We start from the raw sequence: 26,700 nt of genomic DNA, 5'->3' as shown, positions 1-26,700 counted from the left end.
ATGGGTTTTGGATATTTTGTTTTATATATGTATCATTCTAAAAATTAAATTAAATTATTTATTTTTATTAAATTTTAATTTTAATAAATCGTAATAAAATCTAAAATAATATTTTTTATAATTATTAAACATTATTTTTCAAAAAAATAAAAATAAATTCAAATTCAAACATGCTCAAATATCATACCAACAAAATTTGGTGAAACGTTTAATTACTATTATACCCACCATAAATTCCCAACCTTTATTAGTTCAAGAAACCACTAAAGGGTGAAATAGTAAATTCATAATTGCTTCTTTGCCTGCTCCACTGCTGTCCCCGCAGAAAGATAGTGAAAGCTGCAGTCTTTCTTTTGTCTTCTATAAACAAAGAAGCATTAAATTTTCACTAAATCTTTAATCTTTCTTCTGTTTTTCAAAAACATTCATACTAAGATCTTCGATTCCACCCTCTGAATACGATCAAGTGCTTTACATTTATGATGTTTGCTCGGTTATTATTCGTCTCAAGCTCCATTGGGAAAGTGAAAAAATAAGTAGCTTTTGCCGTTTGCTTTCTGGGTTTTGATTACAAAAAATGGGGATGAAGCACAAACCCATTCCCTCTGGTGTTTCTTCTAGATGGGTTCTCGTTTTGTGCATTGCCAGTTTCTGCTTCGGTATCATCGTTGTTAACAGGTTTCTTAATTCTTACCCCCCTTTTTCTCTTTTGATCTTGTTTGGTTCTGAATTTCTGCTTAATGGGTTTTTTTTAGCCATGCCCATTTTCAGAGAAATTACAGTACTTGATTCGTGGTCTATGTTTTGATTCTAGAGATCTATGTTGTTTAAGAATGATGAAGTTGTGCTGTTCTATGTCAGTTGAATAACCTAACTCCATTAGACGAGAATGTAGAGACTAGAGACTAGCTCAACTTTCAGTTTTGACTTCAAATAAGGTGGTTTCATGGAGAATTGAATTTGGTTTTATGTTCAATTCTCATTGAATGCACTATATTGAGATGAGTATGTTAAGATTGAGCGATAAAAATTGAATGATACAGAGAAGATTAGCACAAAATGTGAAGATTGAGCTTAAAGAGAATGAAATAATTACTAGAACATCAATTCTTTTTTTCTTCTTTTTGAGAAATGATATTTTTCCTTGAAGAGTTCTCATTTGAGACCTTAACCTTATAATTCAAGATTGCTAGTTTATTTATAGCTAAGGGGTTTACATCATGAAGTTTCTGGTTCAATTCTCATTGATGTACTGTATTGAAATGAGTATGTTAAGATTGAGCTGAAGGAGAAGGAGAAGGAGAAGGAAAGAATCGTTAGAACATCAATGTTTTATTGGAGAGACTAGCACAACATTTTACTGTCATGACTCATAACCTCCTACTTTAAATAAGGTGTTTCGAGTGTGAATTGAAGTTGAGACATTAGCATATTTCAAGATTGTTACCATTTGAATTAGCCGGGAGGTTAAACATGAATATTTGAGGAATTCGTTTAAGAGGGTTGGACTAAGGTGTTTACCATTCTCATTGATCTTACCATATTGAACTGAGTGATAATAATCGTGGACTGTTGTATTAGTTGAGGGTCACATAAATCTTACCAAATTATACTAATTTGTTGTACTGAACTGTTTTATTCCTTCTAGATTTTGGGTTTTGGAGGACTCGTCAGACCAAACAAATGAGACTACTTTGTCAAGGAAACAATATGACAACAAAGAACTTCCAATCCCTGTCAAATGCAGCGAGAAGAAGAAGGCAAGTCAATTCTAACAATATCCTTCAAGAGCCCTTTTTTATTTGAAAAATTCTTCAATGGCTGCATTTTCTTTCTATTTTTGGAATTACAGGACCATTTGCTGGATGGAAGGGACATTCTCACACAAGTTTCTCAAACACATGAGGCAATTATGTAAGAGAATAACCCGAATCATAATAATATCTTTGATTTTACTACATTGTTATTTTTCTATTTCTAACAAGATCCATGTATGGATTTTTTTTACAAACATTAGGACTCTGGACAAAACTATTTCTTCATTGGAGATGCAGCTTGCTGCAGCCAGGGCTGCTCCCAAAGATGATGTTGATGAGGAGGGATCCAAACTGTTCAGTAATCGACCAAAAGTTTTTCTTGTCATGGGAATTATGACCGCGTTTAGCAGCAGAAAACGCAGGGATTCAATCAGAGAAACTTGGATGCCTCAAGGTTATTCTAACTATATATATAGATTTTATTTGAACATTTCCAAATTTGGAAACACTTAGGGCTCGTTTGATCTTGGGTTTTTGGATTTTTATTTTGATACAAAAACTAGTTATTTGAGACTTGTATAAGATAAATTACCAAAAAAATGTCTTTTTGTATTTAATAAAAGTACAGTAATGGTATTTTAATTGATTAAATAAGTGATTTGATGATTAGAATGATAGTAATGTGACAATGGAGAGATTTTTAGAAAACTCCAAAAAATCTAAAAATCTCCCAGATCGAATTTCTGTATCTGGATTCGGTTCTAGATACTAAACATTTGGAACCTAAATTTAGTCAAAATTCATTTTTTTGTAGCTTAAAATGGATCTAGATAAAAAACAACAATGATTTCATTTGAAAACACTTTTTGGATCTGAATCTGAGTTTGGGTATGAGTTTGGATCAGAAAACGTGAACAAATTTATGAATATGTTTCCAATTAAGTTATGTTTCAGAATATAATCTTATCTAAATCAACATTCTGATGAAGTACTTGGCAAAAAGAGGTGTTTCGAAGGATTTATGAACATTTTCTTGTACAATCCCAGACTCATATCCAACTCCATAAATTTTTTCAAATGGGGCCTAGTAACCCTATTGGAAGGACATTTAAATAAATTTATGAATCTGTGTAAGACTAAGTTCAGATACATCTGGATCCACACTTGGATGATATCTATGCCATAAAAGATGTTTTCTAATGAACCAATATCTAATTGCATTAATTGATATTTTCTTGTAGGAGATGAACTGATGAAGTTGGAGAAAGAAAAGGGCATCATCATAAGATTTGTTATAGGACATAGGTAAGTTGATTATACATTGTGTCAGTGAATACGAGCCTCGATCATGTGTTCTTCGTTTCCATACAGCGCAAGCCCTGGCGGCGTTCTTGATCGTGCTATTGAAGCAGAAGTAAAACAACATCAAGATTTCCTGCCACTGGTAATTTATAGTTTTTTATTGCACAACATCAGTTGACATAAAGAGAAAAAAATGGCATATTTATACATGAACATTGAATGAGCCTGATGTAGAATGTCGATAAATTTCCTTAGAAATACTTTTGTTGACGTCGATAATTAGACATATATTAATAAATATGTTGATGTTTTCTCGTACAATCATAGATCCAGATCCAACTCCAGAAAGTGTTTCCAAATGATATATGCGATGATTTGTTGATCAATTCACGGTTTCTGAAAACTCAATCTTCCATATATTGCAGAACCATATTGAAGGTTACCACGAATTATCGTCAAAAACCCAAATTTACTTTTCAACAGCATCTTCACAATGGGACGCGGATTTCTATGTGAAAGTTGACGATGATGTGCACGTTAACCTAGGTCAGCATAAATACTATAAAGACATTCTTGTATGGCTCAACTATTGGTAAGTCATAATTTATTTATTTTTTACTGATCAGGTATGGTTGGATCCACTTTGGCTCGTCATCGGTCAAAACCTCGTGTTTATATCGGTTGCATGAAATCTGGACCTGTCCTTTCACAGAAGTAGGGCAATCGAACTTTCTAGAGTTAAATTTGAGAGTAAATTAATGTTCATTTAATTCGAAGAAATACCCACATGCATGCAGAGGGGTGAAATACCATGAACCAGAATATTGGAAATTTGGGGAGGATGGGAACAAGTATTTTAGGCATGCCACTGGACAGATATACGCTATTTCGAAGGACTTAGCCACCTATATCTCGGTTAACAAGTAAATATATTTTGTTTTTTTTTGGTAATTTAGTAATAAACAGGAAATTGTCTGTGATTGTTAGATTTATATCTTTGCAGAAACTTGCTTCATAAGTATGCAAACGAGGATGTCTCTCTCGGTTCTTGGTTCATCGGTCTAGATGTTGAGCATATTGATGATCGAAGTCTTTGTTGTGGTTCACCACCTGGTAAGACAGACAGACAAACATCATCAATCAAATAACTAAAATACCATTCCTCTTTTCTTTTTTTTTTTAAATCTAGGTTATTTGAGTTTCATTGTCACATCATTTAAATCATCAATCAAAATACCCTATAATTTTATTTTTATAAATAACACTTCCTGGAGTTGAATCATGGTCTGAACTTGGATGAGAAGACATTATAAATTGCTTTGAAAATATTTTTGTTTGGTTCTCATCCGGATGTTAATTTAGATGTTATAATGGTATGGAAAGTAACTTGATCAGACATTTATTCAAAACCTTTTTTGAGGTTTTCTCGTTCAAATTCATACTCGAGTTTCAGCTTCAGAGTGTGTTTCCAAATTGATATTTATACCATAATACCCCAATTTTCATTAACCTACACCAAACAATTTTCAAATAACCATCTGGTTATCCAAATAACCCAAAACCGAACAAGCTCCAAGTCTTGTTTTACTAATTATTCCATATCCCTTATCGTCCGTGGTTTTAAATAAATAAATAAGTCCTCAAAAAGCTCTGTGTTCTCCAATGTTTCGCGGTTTCTTGAAAGTTGACATGGAATTATTTTTTAATTGGTAGATTGTGAATGGAAAACACAAGCTGGGAATCCCTGTGCAGCGACATTTGATTGGAGTTGTAGCGGTATATGCAAATCAGTGGAGAGAATGATGGAAGTTCATCAACGATGTGGGGAAGGCGATGGAGCGATCTGGCACACCAGTTTCTGATACCGATAAATAAAAGATCATATAGAGTACATACCTATCGATCAATATGAGCATTGTGTAGTTCATCAACTGCTCAACTTTTTGTTTTTTTATCTGTAGGACAGTTGGTGCCATTTTGTTCAATGGACAAGAAATGAGATAGAAATGAACATGAACACTTTGGTTTTCGATTGATATTAGATTATTTTATCTATTATTATCTTACAAGATAAAATGTGAATTTCAAATAAGCATGTGATAAACATGCATTGCATTTGTGAAATAGACTGTGAAGGGCTGCCATTATTAGATTCTACAGTTTGTTGTTTCACATTGGGAAATTGACCTGTTGAAAGGCCACTAGCCTAAATGATAGGCAAATTATTGATTTTTTTTCTCTCTTTAAAGATATTGTGAAGATCTTGAGGATTGAGATATATGATAGGACCATCAATATAGAGGTATCATTAATGTGGAGACGAATCATGTATATTTGATCTATTCATCAAGAAATGTGGAGCCGGTTTATTTGCTTAGAATCATAGACAAGGAAGACCTATTACTATTTGAGGTTTGAACTTGAATCGTTTTTACTAAATAAGGGTCGAATATTAAATTGTGTCATATCAATCTTAATCTATCACATTTTAGCCATTTCAGAAACGAAAAACGGACATGGTTTAACTTTTCTGAATTAATTGATCATATTTGTATAAATAAATTAACAATTCCTTTTATTTATTATTTTTCTATTATTCTTACACATTTCATGTTTTTTAAAGGCTTTCAAAATGTATTCGAGTATATCTAGAAAAAAAAAAACTTCATTTAAAACAAGAATACGTCTAAATTAATAGACCGTTCATAAAATTATATCGTTACGAAGTTATTTGAAAAATAAATACAAAATTTATCTTTATTCAAAATTTCTCAACTCTTTCCATAAATTATACATTTTTTAGTTTTATCCAAAAACAACTTCTACAAATTAGAATGTGTAAATTTAAAAACAATACTCAATTTAAAAAAGTACGTCCAAAACGTCTTTAAATATCATTTAATTTAAAAATATTATAAATTAATTAGAAAAAAAGAAAATGATTAATCATTTAAGAAAAGTTTTAAAATAACTAAAATTTTGATATTTCGAGCTTCATATAATACAATTCTTCAAAGTTCGAACACATTTAATAAAATTGACTTAATTTTGATTCTCAAATAACAATGGAACGAAATAAGTAAGACAGATTTAGGGTTGATTGTTTACCATATATACTTCATCATCATTTAATACAATTTTAAACGAGGTTTTCTTAAAAAAATAAAATCCTTAATGAACCAAACAATGATAATATGTAAATCAGATTCTAATTTAGAGAGGTGAGATTCAATGTAAATACATTAACCAAACAAGTTGTTGGACCATAATAGCTCTTCTAACAAACTAAAGTCATTTTTATTTAAGGAATGCAATAATTATTTATTTATTATGAAAGAACAAACTTTATTTACAAAATTATTTATTTATGTAATATCACTAACCACTCTAATATTATATATATAGGTTTAGACTTTTGCTCTTAGTTCCTATACAATAAACTTCAATAAATCTCTTCTTTACCTGCCCCAAATAGGTCAAATTGTCATAATTATTTACTTAAAAAATCATTATCATAGCTTACAATGATAATGTAGATTACAAAAGTAATGAAAAATCATTTTTTTTTAAAAATTTTTTTACGAAGCTAACACGATCTTAAGCTTAAAATATAACGTTTTTAATGGAATGTACTCAACTAGTAGTTTTGATAATAGCAAGTGGTGATGGTTGAAATTATAAGATACCATTTAAAACATGAAATCTGCTTCTAATATAATATTGTATTATTTTAATGTGTCTAAGTTTTGAATACTTTATCTTTAATTAGCTTCAATTATTATGTATATTATATATTTATATAAAATTCGAAGTTTTAAACGTGTCATCTAAAAATGGAACTTTAATATTTATAATTATATGATACTTTTTTTTAAACAGACTGTTTGCCAAAGAAAAAATTAATATATAAATTTTTAAATAATAAAATATCTTATGCAAAGAAACACCACTTTGATATCTATAAACAGATGTTTGTTAGGATAAAAAAACCCTAAATTTGTTATAAATATTAAAATTTGAGCATTAAATACCTGTTCAAAATTCGAACATCAAATAATAATTTAGACATATTTAATTTATTATTATATATTTTTTTCTTTCTAATTTATTGAACGATCTTATAACCAAACAAATTTAATATTGAAAATTTTAAAAAATTGATACCAATAATTTATTTGAAGTACGAAAATTATCAAATTAAATCGTTTCCAACTTTTTGCTAATAGTAAGATACTTGTTATAATTATGAAAAATTTAGTAAAACGAGTTTCGGTCAAGAGATTAAACATTTAAATTCTATTATTACTAAAAACTACTTAAATTAAGGTATATATCATGAATAAGATGAACTAATTTTTATCCGTTTAATAAACTTTGGTTACAAAAAATTAAAAAATAAAAACTAGTTTTGAATATAGGAAAAGCATAAAGGCAAAGTCAATAGATTATATTTATGAATAGGAACACATAATATTGTATGACCACCGTCACGCCCACCTATTGAATTAGGGTTCATAATTAGTGGAGAATAATCTATCTTTGACTTAATGAGAATAATACATGCTCCCACAAAATCCAGCAGGAAAAGGAATTGGCATTTTTGTAAAATGTTTTTTTTTTCTTCAAAGCTCAACAACTTCAATATAAAAATTTCAAAAAAATCTTATTTTATCATATAATTCCAATGTTTTACTTTTAATTTTGTGTAAAGCTAAGTAGCTAATGGTCAAATTAGATGACTCTGGCTAGTTTGCAAATTGAACTATGATGTATAATACATTTGACTTGACTATACATATAAGAAAGATCACTCATTTAATTTAATAAAATATAACTATACTCTTCAAATTTTTAATAAACCTTAGTTTCATCTCTTTTTTTTAGTATAAGTGTGCTAGAAGTTCCCGGATTAAAATCAATGTTCAATTATGCTAATATCAATCTCTAAAGATCTATAGTGTACTATTTCTTTTATTAATTTTTTTTTTAATATTTTTTCACGATTATTTTTTTTTAACGTTGAAAACTAGATCATTACCGTTATGATTTTTACTTTAACTCAATACGTTTTAAATAAAAATCGAACTCGTGATATAGAATAATTTGAGATAAGTTTTATAATATAAATAATGCAATATATGATGTATCATGTACGATTAGAGATAACAATATTAAATATTATGTATGAATTAAAGTAATAAATGAATTTATCATTACAGCATTTATATTATATTCTAAAAAAATATTATTTTATATTTTTTAAATATAGTATAATATATTAAAAAATCATACAATTATGATAAATGTTTAAAAATGGGTATTTATAAATTATATAAATACCATCTCCATCTTAATCTTAATGAACTAATTACTAATCAATTTAAAAGAAAATATAGTTGTAATTTTCATCTTTAATTATACTAAAAAATGGGTATTTATAAATTATATAAATACCATCTCCATCTTAATCTTAATGAATTAATTACTAATCAATTTAAAAGAAAATATAGTTGTAATTTTCATCTTTAATTATACTATACATTTCATATTACAATCTTACAAATTTATTGATGATACATACATTTAGTCAAATCTATCTCCAAACAATAATGGGTTTTAAAATTGGATTAAAGATAAGAAGAGTATTGATTTGATAATAGTCTAATGTATGAACTTTGAGATTTTGAGTTTTGAACGTGGAAAATGAGAACGCGGCTTACCAATGAGGAAGAAGGAAGAACCGACCACACTTCCTTTATTTAAAGTAGTTGTTTTCTTACTATCTCATTCTTAAATCTTATACCCATTCTCTATATCTCTCTATAATTTTGATTAATTTCATCTTCTCCAACAAAAGATTCCATCTTTGATTCGGATCTATAAACCATTTTCTGTTTTTCTTTTGATTTTTTTGGATAAACCCTAAGAAGATAAAGGTCTCTATCCTTTCAATCTTCATCTTCAATCCTCAACCATTACTTCTTTTGTCTTCATCTCTTCTTTCCGCGGCTATAATCTCTGTTAAACCCTTATCACATATTAGTATATTATTATTTAATTTGTTTGTGTTTAAATATCTACTCTTTCATTCCATTTTCTTTCCCCTCTGAAACCCTCGATTCGTCGCCTGTTTTTCCGGTGATTGAATCGTGGGTTTTCTTTATGGCGTTGACATCTGTTTTATGGGAGATCTTACAGCGTCCGACAGTTTGGGATATTATGATTGATTTGTTTGTGTTGACTATACCTATATGGATTGCTGTTTTTGTTGGGGTTTTGGTTGGATGGTCATGGAAACCTAAATGGGTAAATTTGTCTGTTGATGGTTTGGATTCAATTTCTTCTTCAAACATCACAAATACTAGTTTTGGGTCTTTTCCTTATCTGAATTCTCTGAAATTACAACTTCCTGGCTGTGTTTCTTGGAGTTCTGATGCGGGTTTGGTTAATGAGAGTTCATCGTCTTCTTCAACCCCAAGTTTTGATGACAGGTAATGAAATTGTATTTGATTGGATTGGATTGAGTTGAATGAAGTTGTTAATACTAATCTAGGGTTATTTAAAGTTGAAAAAAAATCTAGATTATGAAATGAAAATATTGTTCTATGTTGAGTTAAATTACTAAAAGGTAGGTAATTTAGTATTTTTATGGATGATTTGATAAAGGATTGTAATTATTTGAAATGTTATCGAGTTTATGTCACAGAATCTAACAATGATTTTACTTGGATTATTAGTTCATCACAAGTAGAGAAAGGGAAATCAAGTGTAGTTAATGAAGATGACTTGAGACATTTATATCGGCTTGTGGAGGAGAAAGATGATGGGCCGGCTTGGATTCAAATGATGGATAAATCCGCTACGAGAATGAATTATCAAGCTTGGCGTAGAGATAATGAGGTATCGATTTCTTTTCAAAAAATTTGTTGGTGTTTTGTTTTGTACGTTTGTTTGTTGCTGACAACTTACATTTGTAATTCTCGATTATGTTTGAAATGTAGAATGGACCGCCACAATATCGTAGTAGAACGGTGTATGAGGATATCACTCCCGAGATGGTGAGGGATTTCTTTTGGGACGATGAATTCCGAATGAAATGGGATGATATGATTCTTCATGCTGAAATTTTGGAGGAATTTCCTTCTAATGGATCAATGGTTGTTCAATGGGTACGCAAGGTATGACTTCCAATGGATACTATTTGTCTAAAATAGATTGAAATTTAATTGTAACTAAATGAATATTCGTTTGCAATAAGAAAAATTGAAAGGGTACTTATCGCAAAAAAAATGATTTAAAATGAAAAATATAAGTTTGCACTTACAATTCTGAAGCTGGAGTTGGGTTTAGACAAGAAAACGTCGATAAATTTATTTGGGAACACTTATTTTTTTTTGTTAAGAATATCTGAACAAGATAATGTTAGAACCTAACTGAATTAGACATATATTCATAAATTCGTTGACATATTATTGTCTAGATCCAGATGAGATCACGTTTAGAAACATAAACATAGTCAAACATTCATAAATTTACATGCGGTTTCTCATTTGGATTTGGATTTGAATTCAGATCTAGAAACATAAAGTGTTTGGGAACATAATCCAAATTAGGATGACCCTTAATAGATCCTATGTTGTTGCTAAGGTTGGTTTGATCAAGTTTTCTGAAAGGTTTTCTTCATGTTTGGTTTCAGTTTCCTTTCTTCTGTAGTGATAGAGAATACATAATTGGTCGACGTATTTGGGAATCAGAAGGAACATACTACTGCATCACAAAGGGAGTACCTTCCTCAACTGTTCCAAGACGTAACAAACCGAGACGAGTCGATTTATATTACTCAAGCTGGTGTATTCGCCCAGGTAATTACAAGAAAGAAACCCTTGTCAAAATTTCCATCTTTTTCAATCAAATTTAAAACTTATGCATTTTTTTCATCAGTCGAGTCAAAGAAAGGTGGTATGACTGATTGCGAGGTGATTTTGTTTCATCACGAAGACATGGGTATTCCATGGGAAATCGCAAAACTTGGAGTTAGACAAGGCATGTGGGGAGCTGTGAAGAAGATTGATCGTGGCCTTCGCTTATACCAACAAGAGACAAAAGTCTTTTCTCGTTGTGCTTTTTTGGCCGGGATTACAACCAAAGTAGACTCCTTTTACCTTGAAGCCTTGCAAAATTCAATAGGAGGCTCATTGGAGATTGAAACCGCGAATTTGGATTCCTCTGATTCGGAGAAGGTTGTAGGAAAGAATAATATACAGAAAATTCTTTTGGTTGGTGGAGCCATCGCACTTGCTTGCAGCTTGGACCGTGGTCTATTGACGAAGGCTGTCATATTTGGCGTCGGTAGAAGGTTTGCGAAGATCGGCAAGAGATTATGATTTTCAAGAGAAAAATGAAAGGTTCTTGAATATGTCAATTCAAATATCCAATGTTATATAATATAGGGTTGAGTTCTGAAGGCTCTTCTAGAACCACAATTATAAAGTTGTAGATTCAAACTTTTTATGACCATTTAAAAATACAATTAGTTTTTTTTTTTTGTGAAATTGATGAAAGAAACTCAATAAATGGGTAATTTGAAAAAAGATTTAATGCGAATATAAATCCAATACAACTACATTTTCAAATAAAAACAACATTAAAAGGAAGGTCAAAAACTAAAATACTACAATGAAAAGACTACAATTTGGTGACATACATATGAGTTAAGGACTCAATGCCAATTCTCTTTAAAACACAACAGTTACAATTAAATAATTCATTCAAACAAAGAGCTGCAAAATAGAAAACACGATACGAAAAACGAGAAAACTGAATGGATAGAAGAACTAGACCTGAGCAGTACCTTCGGTGAATTTTGGATCTTCGCATCTATAAGTTCCATCAGGGGCGATTCCAAAACCTTTTGGGTCTGCAAATACGTTTTCCAAAAGTTGGCTCCTTTGGGGAAGAGGGCTCGCTTCTGCAAACTCCACAGCATCTTCAAGTAGCTCGTCGATCTTTTTCTCAATGGCTTTCAACTCTGATTCTCCGGTTAGTTTGTTCTCAATCATGTATTTCTTTAAGGCTGTAATGGGGTCTCTTGTTGCATAGTGAGCCTTCTCAGCTGCAATAAAAATTGTGAAACAACTCAATATATAATCTTCCATTATACACAAACTCAAGATTGAAGGTTAAATATCGAATCAAGCCCATTTAGAAACACTTTCTGGAGCTGGAGCTAGAGCTAGAGCTAGACGAGAAAACATACATAAATTTTCTTGAAAACATTTTTTTCTAAGTATCTCATCAGGATGTTAAGTTATACTAGTCACTTATGTGTTTCCAGATTCAGATGGGATCATATTTGCCAACATGTTTATGAAGTTAGTGTGACAAAAATTCAGAAATTTGTTTACATATCTGGATCTAGATGCAAAAACCAAAGTATGAAGCTACTAACCAAGTCAGAACCTACTATAATACGAAGGTGTTGCTAATGTTAAAGCCTAAATCTACAATGCAAATCCAAGTCAGAACCTACTAATCTTGTACAATTCAAAAGAATCTGGAGAAAGCTAATTCAAAACCATAAGATAAAATAAGAACAACGCCCACATTTAAATCCATATTTTTACAATTAGCAATAACATGTTTCAATTGCATATCATAAGGAATTCAATCAACAACTTCAAACACACTATCATGAAGTATCGCTTGTGGAACTTCAATATCCACAAGCTTATTAGTTCAATGCCGATATTTTTGAATTTTAGGCTGCAAGTAAGGTGCCTATTGTCACCCCTACTGTGGAGTATGCTCAACCTTAACTGGGTTCCTAGTTTAATGATGGCTTAAGGGAGCAAGGGATTGTGTGATGTTAAGGGTGAATTTTTAAGGCCTATTTGGAAAACTTTCTGGATCTGGATCCAGATGAGGTCACACACATTCAAAAATTGATTGACTGTTTCTCATCAGTATCAGGATCCAAATCCAGCCAGGCCTATCCATAAAGTGTTTCTAAATTATATGATTTATTGAAATAATTCGATGACAAAGTAAAATGCAAAAACTACGTAAATTAAACAAGATATAAGTGGAAACTCAGCATTGTTATGGCAAATTTAGGTTTTCTTATGTCTTGAATCGACAAACTCATTTGGGTCACCAAAACTCTAACACTTCTTTGCAACCATTAGCAAGGCTAAACTAAATCATTTATGTGAGACATTATGGATTTACTCAAAGTCAACTTAAGGCGAAGGCAAACTGATTCAACATATCATAGTAACAAGTGATAAATTTAGAGTAGTACTAACCAGGGTCACGAAGTTCATCAGGATCAGCCAAAGAGTGTCCCCTAAATCTGTAAGTTTCACATTCGACCAAAGTCGGTCCTTCTCCTCTCCTAGCTCGTTCAACCGCCTCTTTAGCCACCTCTCTAACTTTCAAAACATCCATCCCATCCACATGAACACCAGGCATCCCAAATGCAGGACCTTTCTTCCATATCTCAGGATCAGAAGTAGATCTCAAATGAGACATCCCAATTGCCCACAAATTATTCTCCACCACAAACACAATTGGTAATTTCCACAAAGCAGCCATGTTCAAACATTCAAAGAATTGTCCATTGTTACATGTACCATCTCCAAAGAAAGCCAAAGTTACCTGATCAGCATTCTTCTCTTTCAATACCTCTCTCCTATACTTAGAAGTGAATGCAGCCCCTGTAGCTACCGGAATTCCTTCTCCGATGAAAGCAAACCCTCCTAAGACATTGTGTTCTTTGGAGAACATGTGCATGGATCCACCTTGACCACGGCAGCAACCAGTTGTCTTTCCAAAGAGCTCACTCATGACAGCGCGTGCAGGGACGCCTTTACTTAAGGCATGGACATGGTCACGGTATGTGCTGACAACTGAATCTTCTTTAGTGAGGAGTTTGATAAACCCAGTTGAAACAGCTTCTTGTCCGTTGTAAAGATGGACAAATCCGAACATTTTACCTCTGTAATACATCTGAGCACACATATCTTCAAATGCTCTTCCAAGGATCATATCCTCGTATAGTTCCAATCCTTCCTCTTTCGTGATTAGCTGCAAAAACAAAACAAAAAATGAAGATTCAAATGGAGGAAACTGGGAAAGAGAAAGAGAAGAAACAATTTAACTGATCTGGGTTTTTATACCAATGATTTGTGCTTGAGGTCTTTCTCTTTGACGACATCAGAAACTGCGACGATTGTAGATTGACGGCTGATTGATGATGATGTTAAGGAATGGGTTCTGAGAGGTGATGGGCGTAATTTGGTTGTGGATCCGAGAAATTGAGAGATGGGTTTGATGGAAGGGGGATCGAAACTGCGAGGGATGGAGTGAATGGTGTTGATGATGGCGGAGGAAGCGGAAGGCATTGTGATTGTGGCCGATTTGAATCGGTAACAAGAAGAAGAAGAAGGAATTGTGGGTGTATTCTACAAGAGAGAATTGGAGGAAATAGAGATGAGATTGTGATGAAGGAAAGCTCTATAAGAAGAAGAAGAAGAAGAAGAAGAAGAAGAAGAAGGAGGCGGAGAAAACAAAGAGGAAAGACACACGCCGGTAATCAAAGCTCATAGCTTTACACTTGTTATAATTCATTTCTTCATTTTCATTTCATTTTTGATGTATTTGTCACCACTCATTCATTTTTATTATTGCAATTTTTTCCTTTTTATTTTATATATTCAAACATTAATATTGCAAATTAAAATTTCTTTTGTTAGATAAAAAAATAAATTTGAGTTTTTTTTCTTTTAAAATATATTTAATATAATATAATATAGATGAGTGTCGTTTAAATATAAAAATAAAATATTAAAAATAAATAAAATAATTATTTATAAGGGTCCAATTAAGTATTTATACTTGATAAATGTTATTAGATTTGTTAATATATAATTAAAATATCTTACAATAATTATTTTATCTAAATACCAATAAAATATTAAAAATATATTTTTTAAATAAAAAAGAAAATCAAATCCATCTTTTGAAATATTTTCAAATTTGGACAATATAAAAGCTATTAAATTGAAATATTTTAACAAAATTTCCAAATTGAGCAATTATAAAATTTAGTTATTTGAAATATTTTAGCAAAGATGATATTAATATTTTCATTAAAAATAATTATTGAAATAAAGATTAATAATTTTTTATTGTGATTTCTATTAGTTTAAAAAAAAAAATTATTATTCAACAATCTTATTAATTATATCACTAAATTTATTAACTAAAATATTAAATAAAAAATTTATTAAAAAATTATAAATTCTCAAAACTAACCCAAATCAAAACTTTTAAAAAAAAATTCAATGTATTTAAATAAGTTACTATAGAAATGATAAACATAGAATAAAAAATTATGAGTTATAATTAAAAGAATAAAATTTTAAATTTGATTTAACTAAGAACACTTTCAATTAAATTGAGTCTTATTAACTAAAATTTTATTTGTGTGACATAAAAGTTTAAATCTAAACTAAAACATACTTAAAAAAATTTTAGTGACAATCCAGCTTTTTTGCTGGCAAGGTTGATATGTAATTTTTTTTTTCTTCTACAAATTAGTGAAAATGTCTGAAAATTAATTCGGATAACATAATAATATTCAAAATTAGTCTCTTAAAAATCATCTTGATTCAATTTTTAAACATCTTGATTCAATTTATTCAATGTTTAATTTTCTAATATTCAAATTATTTAAGAGTTAATTCTTAATTTTATAAAAGAAGGGATAAGATCATCTAAATAAGTGAGTGAAAATGTGATTTTTCATTCTCAAATTCAAAACGAGTAAATGTCACGTTAATTCATCTACGATCTAAAAATTCTATCAAATTCAAAACAATATTTTAAAAATATTATTTCTTATACAAACTTTTAAATTTTTTCAATAACTACCTTAATATTTAATAACTTTATAAATTAAATTCAATATTTTTTAAAACTTATACCCAATAAAAAAAATTATGATAAAATTAATTATAAATTAATAATTTGTACACGTAAAAAATAAATTAAACATCATTAAATAAACACAAATTACACTGCAGAAAAAAAATTACATTAAAATAAATATTATTAAAAAAATAAATTAAACATCAATAAATAAATACAAATTACACTAAAGGAGAACATTATTACAAAAACATACATTATTAAAAAAAAAATATACGATATATCAATTCTCCAAATTAGTGTTCTCCTCTCACAAATAATCAATTAATGCATTACAAATTCTTTTTTCTATTTTTTGTGTTTTATTTTAATAAAATTATTTTTGTTATATTTTTATCAATATATTTCATTATTATAAATTTATGATAGGTAAAAATATTAATAAAAATATATAGGATAAAAAAATTAAACATAGAAATAAATTATATAAAAAAAAGTTAAATATACAAATTTATTTAAATTAAAAGTTAAGGATCAAATTAAATGTTTAAATAAATTATATAAAAATTTAAATTATCCAAATAAAAAACTAATAACTTAAAGGTCGTTTTAAAATTTAATTAAATTTTGAGTTTGTAAACCGTATGAATGCAAATATGAGAGAAAATTGACTGAAATTTGCGTTTTGAGTTTCTGTTTAGCATAAAATTGGAGAAGTTTGAAGTAAATATGCATAATAATTTGTCGTAAAATTGGAGTGTAACAATTTGTCGTAGAATTAGAGTGTAACAATTTGCATAGAGTTAGAGTGGGTCTTATTTAACATATAAACAAAGTCATGGAAATAAGAAAAAACAGTTAGATATTTATTATAGGTATATATATAATGTAAGATATTTTATTTTTTTAAAAAAAAAACTAGTTTTCTCTCTAAAAGAATTTATAAAGAAGTTAAAATATATTTTTGTAAGAAATTATGGTTTTTTCTATTATATTTGTTTCTTCTCATTAATAGTATAACATTTAAACAACTAAAATATATTATTTTTATTAATTATAATATAAAATTATTATATTTTTTGAATTTATCAAAAAAAGAAAATATAACAAAGTTAAAAATTAAATTTAATTTTTTTCTCCTCTAGTACCCCCAATTTTTTAAGTTGATACATTCGATTGTGTTGGTGATCATTTCTTGATTTTGTATTTATCACCTTTCATAACAATAACATAGACGAAATTATCGGATATAAAATTATTTTTTATTTTTTTAATAAAAAATTACTAAAATTGATCTTTTATATCGAGACATTCTTACCTATATCATATCATGATTTGTATGACTTTTCTCATTATTTCAGCCATATAATTTGGCAGGATTTTTTTTTCTGTGTTTCTTAACGATCATCGTCTATGGGTAATTTTAATTGGTAATGAAATAATCGACATCGTTTCATTAGTTTGTTCGAACCCTTATTGTTTATGAACTTAATGAATTCATCTTTTTAAGTGACCCTCACCAAATAATGATTATGTCTTTTTAATTGAGAATTTTTTTTTATAAATTGTTTATACAATTTGACAAAATTATTAATTATTTATAAATACGATTTTAGTAAAATTAAACTTTGAGATATTTAATTTGTTTAAATTAAATTTTCACTATAAATTACCTAAACATGTATTTATACTCCAAACTCTTTTAATAAATAAATTATTTATTGAAAATTTTCATTAAGAATGACAAGGAATAGATATAAATATACTCTTGTATATATAAAAAATAATGACAAATGTAATGATATGTCAAAAATTAAAAAATATATATATATATAAATAAAATCTATCTACAACAAAATATTTATAATAAATTACATTTCGCTCCAATGTTAGAACATTGAGAAAGATCTCAAAAGATAAAAATAATAATACATTTAAAATAAAAAATCACGCCCCTTTAAAAAAAATAGTTTTACAAATAGGAGCTATAGACAAAAACGAAAGTTAAAAATTTATTTATTATTTTATAAGGAAAATAAAAGAAACCTCATAAAATGAAAAAAAAAATGATACCAATTGAAAACAAGTCATACACAATTTTTGTATAAGATGTATATATCTTTAATAATCATGAATATTCAAACAAGATTTGATTTGATAGGCAAATTTTCAATAAAAAAAATGTATCAATTTAAAATCTAACTTTAGTTTAGAGAAAAAAAATTAAAAACATTTTAGTTGATTCCCCTTTAAAATCTCATTATGATAGGAAAATAGGTAAAAAAAATAATAATTTGATATCTAAATTTTTTCAACACGAATCAATTTAAGAATCAATTTTTTTCACCATACACAACCGAGATTAAGAACCATGATTAGAAAGGAACAAGAGTCTCGAAACAATTTAAGCCGTCCAATTCGGGTGCGAATCTAGTAGTGGCAACCTTTGAGCCATCCGCGTCGTTAGATGGTGGCGGAATAGACGGTGAGGATTTCTTCCGATGGTGATGTTGAGAATTAAGGGTGAATGCAGTCTCGAATGTGTGGCCCAATAAAACTTGGGCACTAACCGCGTCGAATGAACTAAACATCGAATTCATTATTATTATTATCAAGAACTTGTTAATCCCTTTTATTTAAAAAAAAAAATAGGGAGAAGCAAGGTTTATGAAATAAATTATCTCTCTTTTTTAATTTATTATTTTTTTTAGAAAGACAATTGTGGTATATATAAAGGATGAGATGGGAGGATGATAACTGCGAGGATTTGAGACCTTTCTCTAAGTTGCTTTTTTGCTCCATCCAACATTATTTATGGGTTAGTCTTCGAATAAAATTGTGGTTAAAACTTCTTCTTTTATCTTAAAAATATTAAATTTATTCATAATATAACAAAATCATTATTTGAGAAACTTGGGTTTATATCAAAATTTAGGATTTATCAAGACAATGTTTTGTTGGATTACGGCTTAGGTCCAATTGTCCTTGAAACTCGGCTTTGTGTTTTCTGTTTTATTTATTTTTATCTCTTAACAAATAAAATACATATGAAGAGTATGAGATTAAATTTTATTTGATAAAGGGATTATTAACTCACTTATGACTAATAACTAAAAAAAATTGTTTAGTAAAACAAATAAATGAATTTAGGTTGAATTACATTTATACCAATAGTGCTTTTGATCTACATATAGAAGTAGAACACAGCTGATTCATATTCACTATAATTATTATTATTATTTTAGTAATGTTTACTATCATAATTCCTTAACACCAATTAATCATATAATATATATATATATATATATATATATAATTTTTTTTCATCACAAAAGATTAGGATAGGCTTTCACTGTCGCCATAATCCGAAGATACGAAGACGAATTCCGGGCAAGAATCAGCACGATTGACACCGTCGACACAATCGGCGCGACCGACAAGCGTTAACAATCTTTGGTCGTGGTCTTTGCCTCTTTGGGTCGCGAAATTAGGGTTGCGATTATATTCAAGAACGGTAGTTGGGTTGCAATTATATACAAAGGTCAAATCCACTTGAGTGAGTTTAAAACAAAAGTCAAGATTTCCAACTCTCCTTTTGAATTTAAATTGTCCGCTGAAGTGGAGAAGAAATGCGTCCATAATGGGAAAATGTATTTGTTGGAAACTACATAGGAAAGAACGGTGTATATTTCTCTATCGCCAAGGAAACACTAACGAAACAATGAGAGTGGAAGGGACTAGAAGGTTTCTGCAAACATCAATTATCTCTATTTTTTGCAATTCAAAATGGAACAAACTTGGATGATATTCTGAAAATTGAGCATACTTATATTTGATCCAACCGTATGAAGCTGGAGAAATGATTTGAAGAATTAAACATTCTAAGCAAGCTAAAAGAAACAGCCTAAATATGGTTCACATCCCAACACACATGTATAATGCAGAAACTCTAAGTCACTTTGTTAGTCTATTGGGAAAACCATTATATATAGTCTCAATTATAGAAGGAGGAAAACACCTTACTTTTGTTAGAATAAACATTGAAGTGCATCATCAAAGTACACTTTCAAAGAACATGATAGTTGTTGATAGAAAAAATGAAAATTCAAAGTCATGAAAATCTCATATGAATGTAGGCCAAATAGATGTATTTTCTGCAATATTTTATAACATGCTAGAACTAAATGTGCAAAATAAATTAAGGAAAAATAGAAAATAGAAAGCTAAGAAAAAAATAAGAAAATGAAATGAAAGAATCAATAATGAATAAGGATAATGTAGAAGTTAATGAAAAATTAGAAAAAGAAAAAAGCATTGAATTAAAAAAACATAAAATGCTAAAAAAAAAATTAATCTGAAAATAAGGAAGAGAAACAAGTAAAAAAAATTAAAATAATAATTATTATTTTTATTAAAAATAATCACTCACTCTCAAAATTATCAACAATAATTATTTATTTTTCTCCACTAAACAAACTCATTTTATTAAAATATAAAATAATTCCTTTATTACCAAAAATAAAATAAAATAAAAATTTCTATATCACTGTCACCTCATTTAACACGCTAATGTGTGAAGTCGGAACTGAAACAATACTTTAATTCAGTTTTGTTTCATAGTGGCAATGGGACATGTGTTGTCATTATTTTTTAATAAATATTTAAAAAACAAATCATGTGAGGTATTCATTTATATTAAATTAGAAATATAATAAATATTTCCTAATACAAAAATTAATTTACATTTAAACAAATTAAATAAGATATTTGTCAATTACAATAATAGTTCATAACAAAAAAAAAATTGTATAATAAATGAGAGAGTAAACAAATCTTTTATAGAGAAAATTTGAAAAGATTCAAATTTAATAATTAAAAATATATATTCATCTGTATTAACACAATTATTTTTCAAATTTTATAATTTGACCTCATTATCAAGGTTCAAATAAAGATTATATTATATTAATTTTAAAAGTTGTTAATTATATATGTGATATTTATAAATATTAATATTAATAATTTAATTACTCAATTTCAGGAGAAAATAAGAGTTCTACTATAATTTTTTAAAATTTTGATAATTAAATTAAAAACATAAATTATTTATGTATAAGTATATATATATATAAATTATTTATTTTAAAATATTCAGAAATTTCAACCCAGTAAATGGCTCAATTTGACGTTTTATGTTTTTAAAATAAATATAATTCTCAATAATATAAATATTATAATAATATATCAAATATAATAACATTATATTATTTTACTCTTGAAATATAATATAATATATAAGTCAATTTTTAGTCTTAAATTAATATAATATATAAATATTTTCTCGCATTAAATTTAAATATCTTCCAATATTAATTAATGAGGAGTGATAGGTTCAATATTAATTAATTAATATAATCCTGATTTTTATTTTATTCTACATTGTCTCAACTTAAGGCCTCGTTTGAATTAAGCCCATCATTAACCTATAAAGCGTCGAATCGAAGCAAAGAAGAAGAAGAAGGTAATCAAGAACATCGAAAGGTTGCGTGAAGAGAGATCAGAGAAAAGGGCGAGATCCGGCGACTTTCGTCGGATTTCGACCTGATTCATCTTCTTCAACAAAACCCAGCACAAGAATTTCGGAATCTCATCTCCATTTTAAAGATCGGTTCTTGTTTCAGACGATGAAGGTTCCTTGTACTCTTTTCGCGTCGGTTATCGCAGCTTCTACAATGATTACCTTCTCTTCATTCGAAAACAACCGCGATATCTCCTACATCTGTTCAAACGAGGTTTGATTTTCTCTTAATCTCTCTGTATTTCATTCATCGTATGGCTTTTGTACTGTTTCTTGATTATCGATCTTATCTTGCATTTGGGTTCTTCGATTGTTTTGATTTCTGATGTTTTCAACAGATCTAGGAATATAAACCGATTGATTTGTAAATGATCATGTATTTCAGGGGTTTTCTTCAACTCTTTTGAAGAGTTTCAATGGAAATGGTATGAATTCGAGTGTAACTTCTGTGAAAGAGGAGAAATTTGTCCCTAAATTTGATGGTTTGAGGTTTATTGAAACATTGGTTACTGCACATAGGTGACATTATTGTGTTCTTAGATTGGTATTGTGGGGGATGATGAACAGAAGCTGACTGGAGTTGCATTTGTTTTGTTTTTGTTTTTGTTTCTTGAGTTATTGATGTGAGTGTTTAAGGAAGCAAACTATATATATTGACTTCTTTTGAGGCAAGGCATTTTGATGTCTATTTTTGTAGTTTGTTGGTGCAAAATCATTGATCTTGTTAGAATTTGTTGCTTACATTGAAACCCTCGTATTGTTTCGGTTTCTCGATTTTGATTTGAATAGAGGATCCATGTGAGAAATAACCGAAAAGATGTTTTCGAACTAGTCCAATATGTCTAACTGATTTTCTCATTGTGGGAATGTGTGGGATGTGCATTTTGATGGATTCGATTTGAAAACGAGATGTTGGGCTAGTTTCATTCAGCTTATTTGTTAAAATCTTGGTAAATTTGATACTATAAGCTGAATTGAATAACCCCTAATTAAACTCTTACTTAGATCAAAATAAAAATGGCTAGTTTGATTCATCTTATTTGTTAATCGACAAGAAATGTTTGCTAATCATTTGTATGTTTGATTATATTTGTTGTTGTTTGTTGGTACAAGATTATTCTGATTTTGTTTGAATTGTTTTGGTTTCTCGATTTTGATTTGAATCTGGTCCATATGAGAAATAACTGAATGTTTTCGAACGAGCTCAATATGTCTAATTCATTGTCTCATTGTGGGGTGTGCATCTTGATAAATCAGATTTGAAATCGAGATGTTGGGCTAGTTTCTAGTTTGATACACCTTATTTGTTAAACCATCATGTATGTTTGATAATATTCTGTTTATTTAAATTGTTAAATATGCTTGATTTTTTTTTTGTTATTTGCTGGTGCAAAATCTTCTGATTTTGTTCGAATTTGTTGTTTACATTGAAACCATCAAATTATTTTGGTTTCTCGATATGGATTTGAATCTGAATCAATGTGAGAAATAGTCCAAAAGATGTTTTTCGATGATTTTTTCATTGTAGGGTGTGCATCCTGATGGAACAAATTTGAAAATTAGAAGTTGGATTGGTTTATTCACTTCTTTGATAAAAAAAATCTTACTATGAGTTAATTTGTTTTTGATTAAAAGAGAACTAACATTATACTTTACAGCCCTATTTAAACTCAAGTGTTTTTAGATGAAATCGAATCCATAATATTTTAGTTTCTTAAGTTGAGTTTTACCACTAAATTGAATAATACCTAATTAAACTTTTGTTTATATATAGATAAAATGGCTAGTTTGATTATCTTATTTGTTTAATTGTTAAATAATCATATATATGTTTTATAATATTCGGTTTATTCAAGTTTGATTAGATTTTTTTTGTTATTTGCTAGAGCAAAATAATTCTGATCTTGTTTGAATTTGTTTCTTACATCTCGAATTGTTACAGTTTCTCGATTTTGATTTGAATATGGATCTATACGAGAAATAACCGACAAAATATTTTCAAACGAACCCAATATGTCTAATTGCTTTTCTCATAGATGATGTACTAGTTATCTTGGTTAATTTGATACTTATTCATGATTATAAGCTGAATTGAATAACCCTTGGACTAAACTTTTATTTAGATTTAGATAAAATGGCTAGTTTAATTTATCTTATTAGTTAAACTAGCATTTAGCCCGTGCATTAGCACGAGTAATAATATAAAAATCGTAAAAAAAAATTACGGATAACATTTTTTGACATTTTTTAACCGTTTTAAGTTTATGGGTGAGTCAACCCATAATCCGACCCAAATATCCATTTACTCAACATCATTATATATTAGTTAGTTAAAAAGTTGAACTTATATTAATATTAAAACGTCCCGCGTTTATCAAATTTGGTGTTGAATTTAAAATATAAAGTCTTTGTAGCCTAGTTGGTTAAAGAGTTGTACTTGTTTTGTTAGGTTGCAAGTTCGAAACATACCTCTAGCATTTTTAATTTTATTTTTAACCGTTTTAAATTTAAAAACGGGTCAACCCACAATCCGACCCAAGTATCCAAATTAACCACAGCTCTCGACCCGGCAATCCGGACACTTTAAAAATTAAGCATCATTATATATATATAGATTAGTTAGTTAAAAAGTTGAACTTATATTAATATTAAAACGTCCCGCGTTTATCAAATTTGGTGTTGAATTTAAAATATGAAGTCTTTGTAGCCTAGTTGGTTAAAGAGTTGTACTTATTTTGTTAGGTTGCAAGTTCGAAACATACCTCTAGCATTTTTAATTTTATTTTTAACCGTTTTAAATTTAAAAACGGGTCAACCCACAATCCGACCCAAGTATCCAAATTAACCACAGCTCTCGACCCGGCAATCCGGACACTTTAAAAATTAAGCATCATTATATATATATAGATTAGTTAGTTAAAAAGTTGAACTTATATTAATATTAAAACGTCCCGCGTTTATCAAATTACGGATAACATTTTTTGACATTTTTTAACCGTTTTAAGTTTATGGGTGAGTCAACCCATAATCCGACCCAAGTATCCATTTACTCAACATCATTATATATTAGTTAGTTAAAAAGTTGAACTTATATTAATATTAAAACGTCCCGCGTTTATCAAATTTGGTGTTGAATTTAAAATATAAAGTCTTTGTAGCCTAGTTGGTTAAAGAGTTGTACTTGTTTTGTTAGGTTGCAAGTTCGAAACATACCTCTAGCATTTTTAATTTTATTTTTAACCGTTTTAAATTTAAAAACGGGTCAACCCACAATCCGACCCAAGTATCCAAATTAACCACAGCTCTCGACCCGGCAATCCGGACACTTTAAAAATTAAGCATCATTATATATATATAGATTAGTTAGTTAAAAAGTTGAACTTATATTAATATTAAAACGTCCCGCGTTTATCAAATTTGGTGTTGAATTTAAAATATGAAGTCTTTGTAGCCTAGTTGGTTAAAGAGTTGTACTTGTTTTGTTAGGTTGCAAGTTCGAAACATACCTCTAGCATTTTTAATTTTATTTTTAACCGTTTTAAATTTAAAAACGGGTCAACCCACAATCCGACCCAAGTATCCAAATTAACCACAGCTCTCGACCCGGCAATCCGGACACTTTAAAAATTAAGCATCATTATATATATATAGATTAGTTAGTTAAAAAGTTGAACTTATATTAATATTAAAACGTCCCGCGTTTATCAAATTACGGATAACATTTTTTGACATTTTTTAACCGTTTTAAGTTTATGGGTGAGTCAACCCATAATCCGACCCAAGTATCCATTTACTCAACATCATTATATATTAGTTAGTTAAAAAGTTGAACTTATATTAATATTAAAACGTCCCGCGTTTATCAAATTTGGTGTTGAATTTAAAATATAAAGTCTTTGTAGCCTAGTTGGTTAAAGAGTTGTACTTATTTTGTTAGGTTGCAAGTTCGAAACATACCTCTAGCATTTTTAATTTTATTTTTAACCGTTTTAAATTTAAAAACGGGTCAACCCACAATCCGACCCAAGTATCCAAATTAACCACAGCTCTCGACCCGGCAATCCGGACACTTTAAAAATTAAGCATCATTATATATATATAGATTAGTTAGTTAAAAAGTTGAACTTATATTAATATTAAAACGTCCCGCGTTTATCAAATTTGGTGTTGAATTTAAAATATAAAGTCTTTGTAGCCTAGTTGGTTAAAGAGTTGTACTTGTTTTGTTAGGTTGCAAGTTCGAAACATACCTCTAGCATTTTTAATTTTATTTTTAACCGTTTTAAATTTAAAAACGGGTCAACCCACAATCCGACCCAAGTATCCAAATTAACCACAGCTCTCGACCCGGCAATCCGGACACTTTAAAAATTAAGCATCATTATATATATATATAGATTAGTTAGTTAAAAAGTTGAACTTATATTAATATTAAAACGTCCCGCGTTTATCAAATTTGGTGTTGAATTTAAAATATGAAGTCTTTGTAGCCTAGTTGGTTAAAGAGTTGTACTTGTTTTGTTAGGTTGCAAGTTCGAAACATACCTCTAGCATTTTTAATTTTATTTTTAACCGTTTTAAATTTAAAAACGGGTCAACCCACAATCCGACCCAAGTATCCAAATTAACCACAGCTCTCGACCCGGCAATCCGGACACTTTAAAAATTAAGCATCATTATATATATATAGATTAGTTAGTTAAAAAGTTGAACTTATATTAATATTAAAACGTCCCGCGTTTATCAAATTACGGATAACATTTTTTGACATTTTTTAACCGTTTTAAGTTTATGGGTGAGTCAACCCATAATCCGACCCAAGTATCCATTTACTCAACATCATTATATATTAGTTAGTTAAAAAGTTGAACTTATATTAATATTAAAACGTCCCGCGTTTATCAAATTTGGTGTTGAATTTAAAATATAAAGTCTTTGTAGCCTAGTTGGTTAAAGAGTTGTACTTATTTTGTTAGGTTGCAAGTTCGAAACATACATCTAGCATTTTTAATTTTAGTTGTAACCGTTTTAAATTTAAAAACGGGTCAACCCACAATCCGACCCAAGTATCCAAATTAACCACAGCTCTCGACCCGGCAATCCGGACACTTTAAAAATTAAGCATCATTATAT

The 26,700-nt window shown here is 28.9% G+C and overlaps 3 protein-coding genes across 3 annotated transcripts; 2 read left to right on the top strand and 1 right to left on the bottom strand.

Annotated features, from left to right (window-relative positions):
- Positions 1-390: 390 nt before the first annotated feature.
- On the top strand, positions 391-5,112 carry LOC124943842 (beta-1,6-galactosyltransferase GALT31A-like). Its single transcript, XM_047484303.1, has 11 exons — positions 391-678; positions 1,649-1,760; positions 1,853-1,914; positions 1,973-2,211; positions 2,999-3,062; positions 3,129-3,201; positions 3,485-3,605; positions 3,686-3,773; positions 3,857-3,982; positions 4,063-4,172; positions 4,773-5,112. The coding sequence occupies exons 1-11, from the start codon at positions 578-580 to the stop codon at positions 4,919-4,921; spliced, it is 1,245 nt and encodes a 414-aa protein (XP_047340259.1). The 5' UTR covers positions 391-577; the 3' UTR covers positions 4,922-5,112.
- Positions 5,113-8,913: 3,801 nt separating this feature from the next.
- Positions 8,914-11,611, top strand: LOC124941109. The gene is made up of 5 exons (XM_047481377.1): positions 8,914-9,550; positions 9,797-9,959; positions 10,061-10,237; positions 10,756-10,921; positions 11,001-11,611. The coding sequence occupies exons 1-5, from the start codon at positions 9,222-9,224 to the stop codon at positions 11,441-11,443; spliced, it is 1,278 nt and encodes a 425-aa protein (XP_047337333.1). The 5' UTR covers positions 8,914-9,221; the 3' UTR covers positions 11,444-11,611.
- Positions 11,612-11,709: 98 nt separating this feature from the next.
- LOC124941108 (pyruvate dehydrogenase E1 component subunit alpha-3, chloroplastic-like) lies at positions 11,710-14,654 on the bottom strand. The gene is made up of 3 exons (XM_047481376.1): positions 14,237-14,654; positions 13,364-14,144; positions 11,710-12,171 (listed from the first exon to the last, which is right to left on the bottom strand). The coding sequence occupies exons 1-3, from the start codon at positions 14,459-14,461 to the stop codon at positions 11,894-11,896; spliced, it is 1,284 nt and encodes a 427-aa protein (XP_047337332.1). The 5' UTR covers positions 14,462-14,654; the 3' UTR covers positions 11,710-11,893.
- Between the last annotated feature and the right edge of the window lie 12,046 nt (positions 14,655-26,700).

This window comes from Impatiens glandulifera, chromosome 6 (genome assembly GCF_907164915.1).
Source record: "Impatiens glandulifera chromosome 6, dImpGla2.1, whole genome shotgun sequence".
Taxonomy (NCBI): Eukaryota; Viridiplantae; Streptophyta; class Magnoliopsida; order Ericales; family Balsaminaceae; genus Impatiens; species Impatiens glandulifera.
This window is presented reverse-complemented; position numbering and strand designations above follow the sequence as displayed.

Coding starts and splice junctions, on each gene's coding strand:
- LOC124943842 (XM_047484303.1), top strand. CDS start 578: ATGGGGATGAAGCACAAACCCATTCCCTCTGGTGTTTCTTCTAGATGG. Junction 3,202..3,484: donor ATCAAGATTTCCTGCCACTG/GTAATTTATAGT, acceptor CATATATTGCAG/AACCATATTGAAGGTTACCA. Junction 3,983..4,062: donor ACCTATATCTCGGTTAACAA/GTAAATATATTT, acceptor ATATCTTTGCAG/AAACTTGCTTCATAAGTATG.
- LOC124941108 (XM_047481376.1), bottom strand. CDS start 14,461: ATGCCTTCCGCTTCCTCCGCCATCATCAACACCATTCACTCCATCCCT. Junction 14,145..14,236: donor ACCTCAAGCACAAATCATTG/GTATAAAAACCC, acceptor TTGTTTTTGCAG/CTAATCACGAAAGAGGAAGG. Junction 12,172..13,363: donor TGATGAACTTCGTGACCCTG/GTTAGTACTACT, acceptor TTTTTATTGCAG/CTGAGAAGGCTCACTATGCA.
- LOC124941109 (XM_047481377.1), top strand. CDS start 9,222: ATGGCGTTGACATCTGTTTTATGGGAGATCTTACAGCGTCCGACAGTT. Junction 9,960..10,060: donor CTTGGCGTAGAGATAATGAG/GTATCGATTTCT, acceptor TTTGAAATGTAG/AATGGACCGCCACAATATCG. Junction 10,238..10,755: donor TTGTTCAATGGGTACGCAAG/GTATGACTTCCA, acceptor GTTTGGTTTCAG/TTTCCTTTCTTCTGTAGTGA.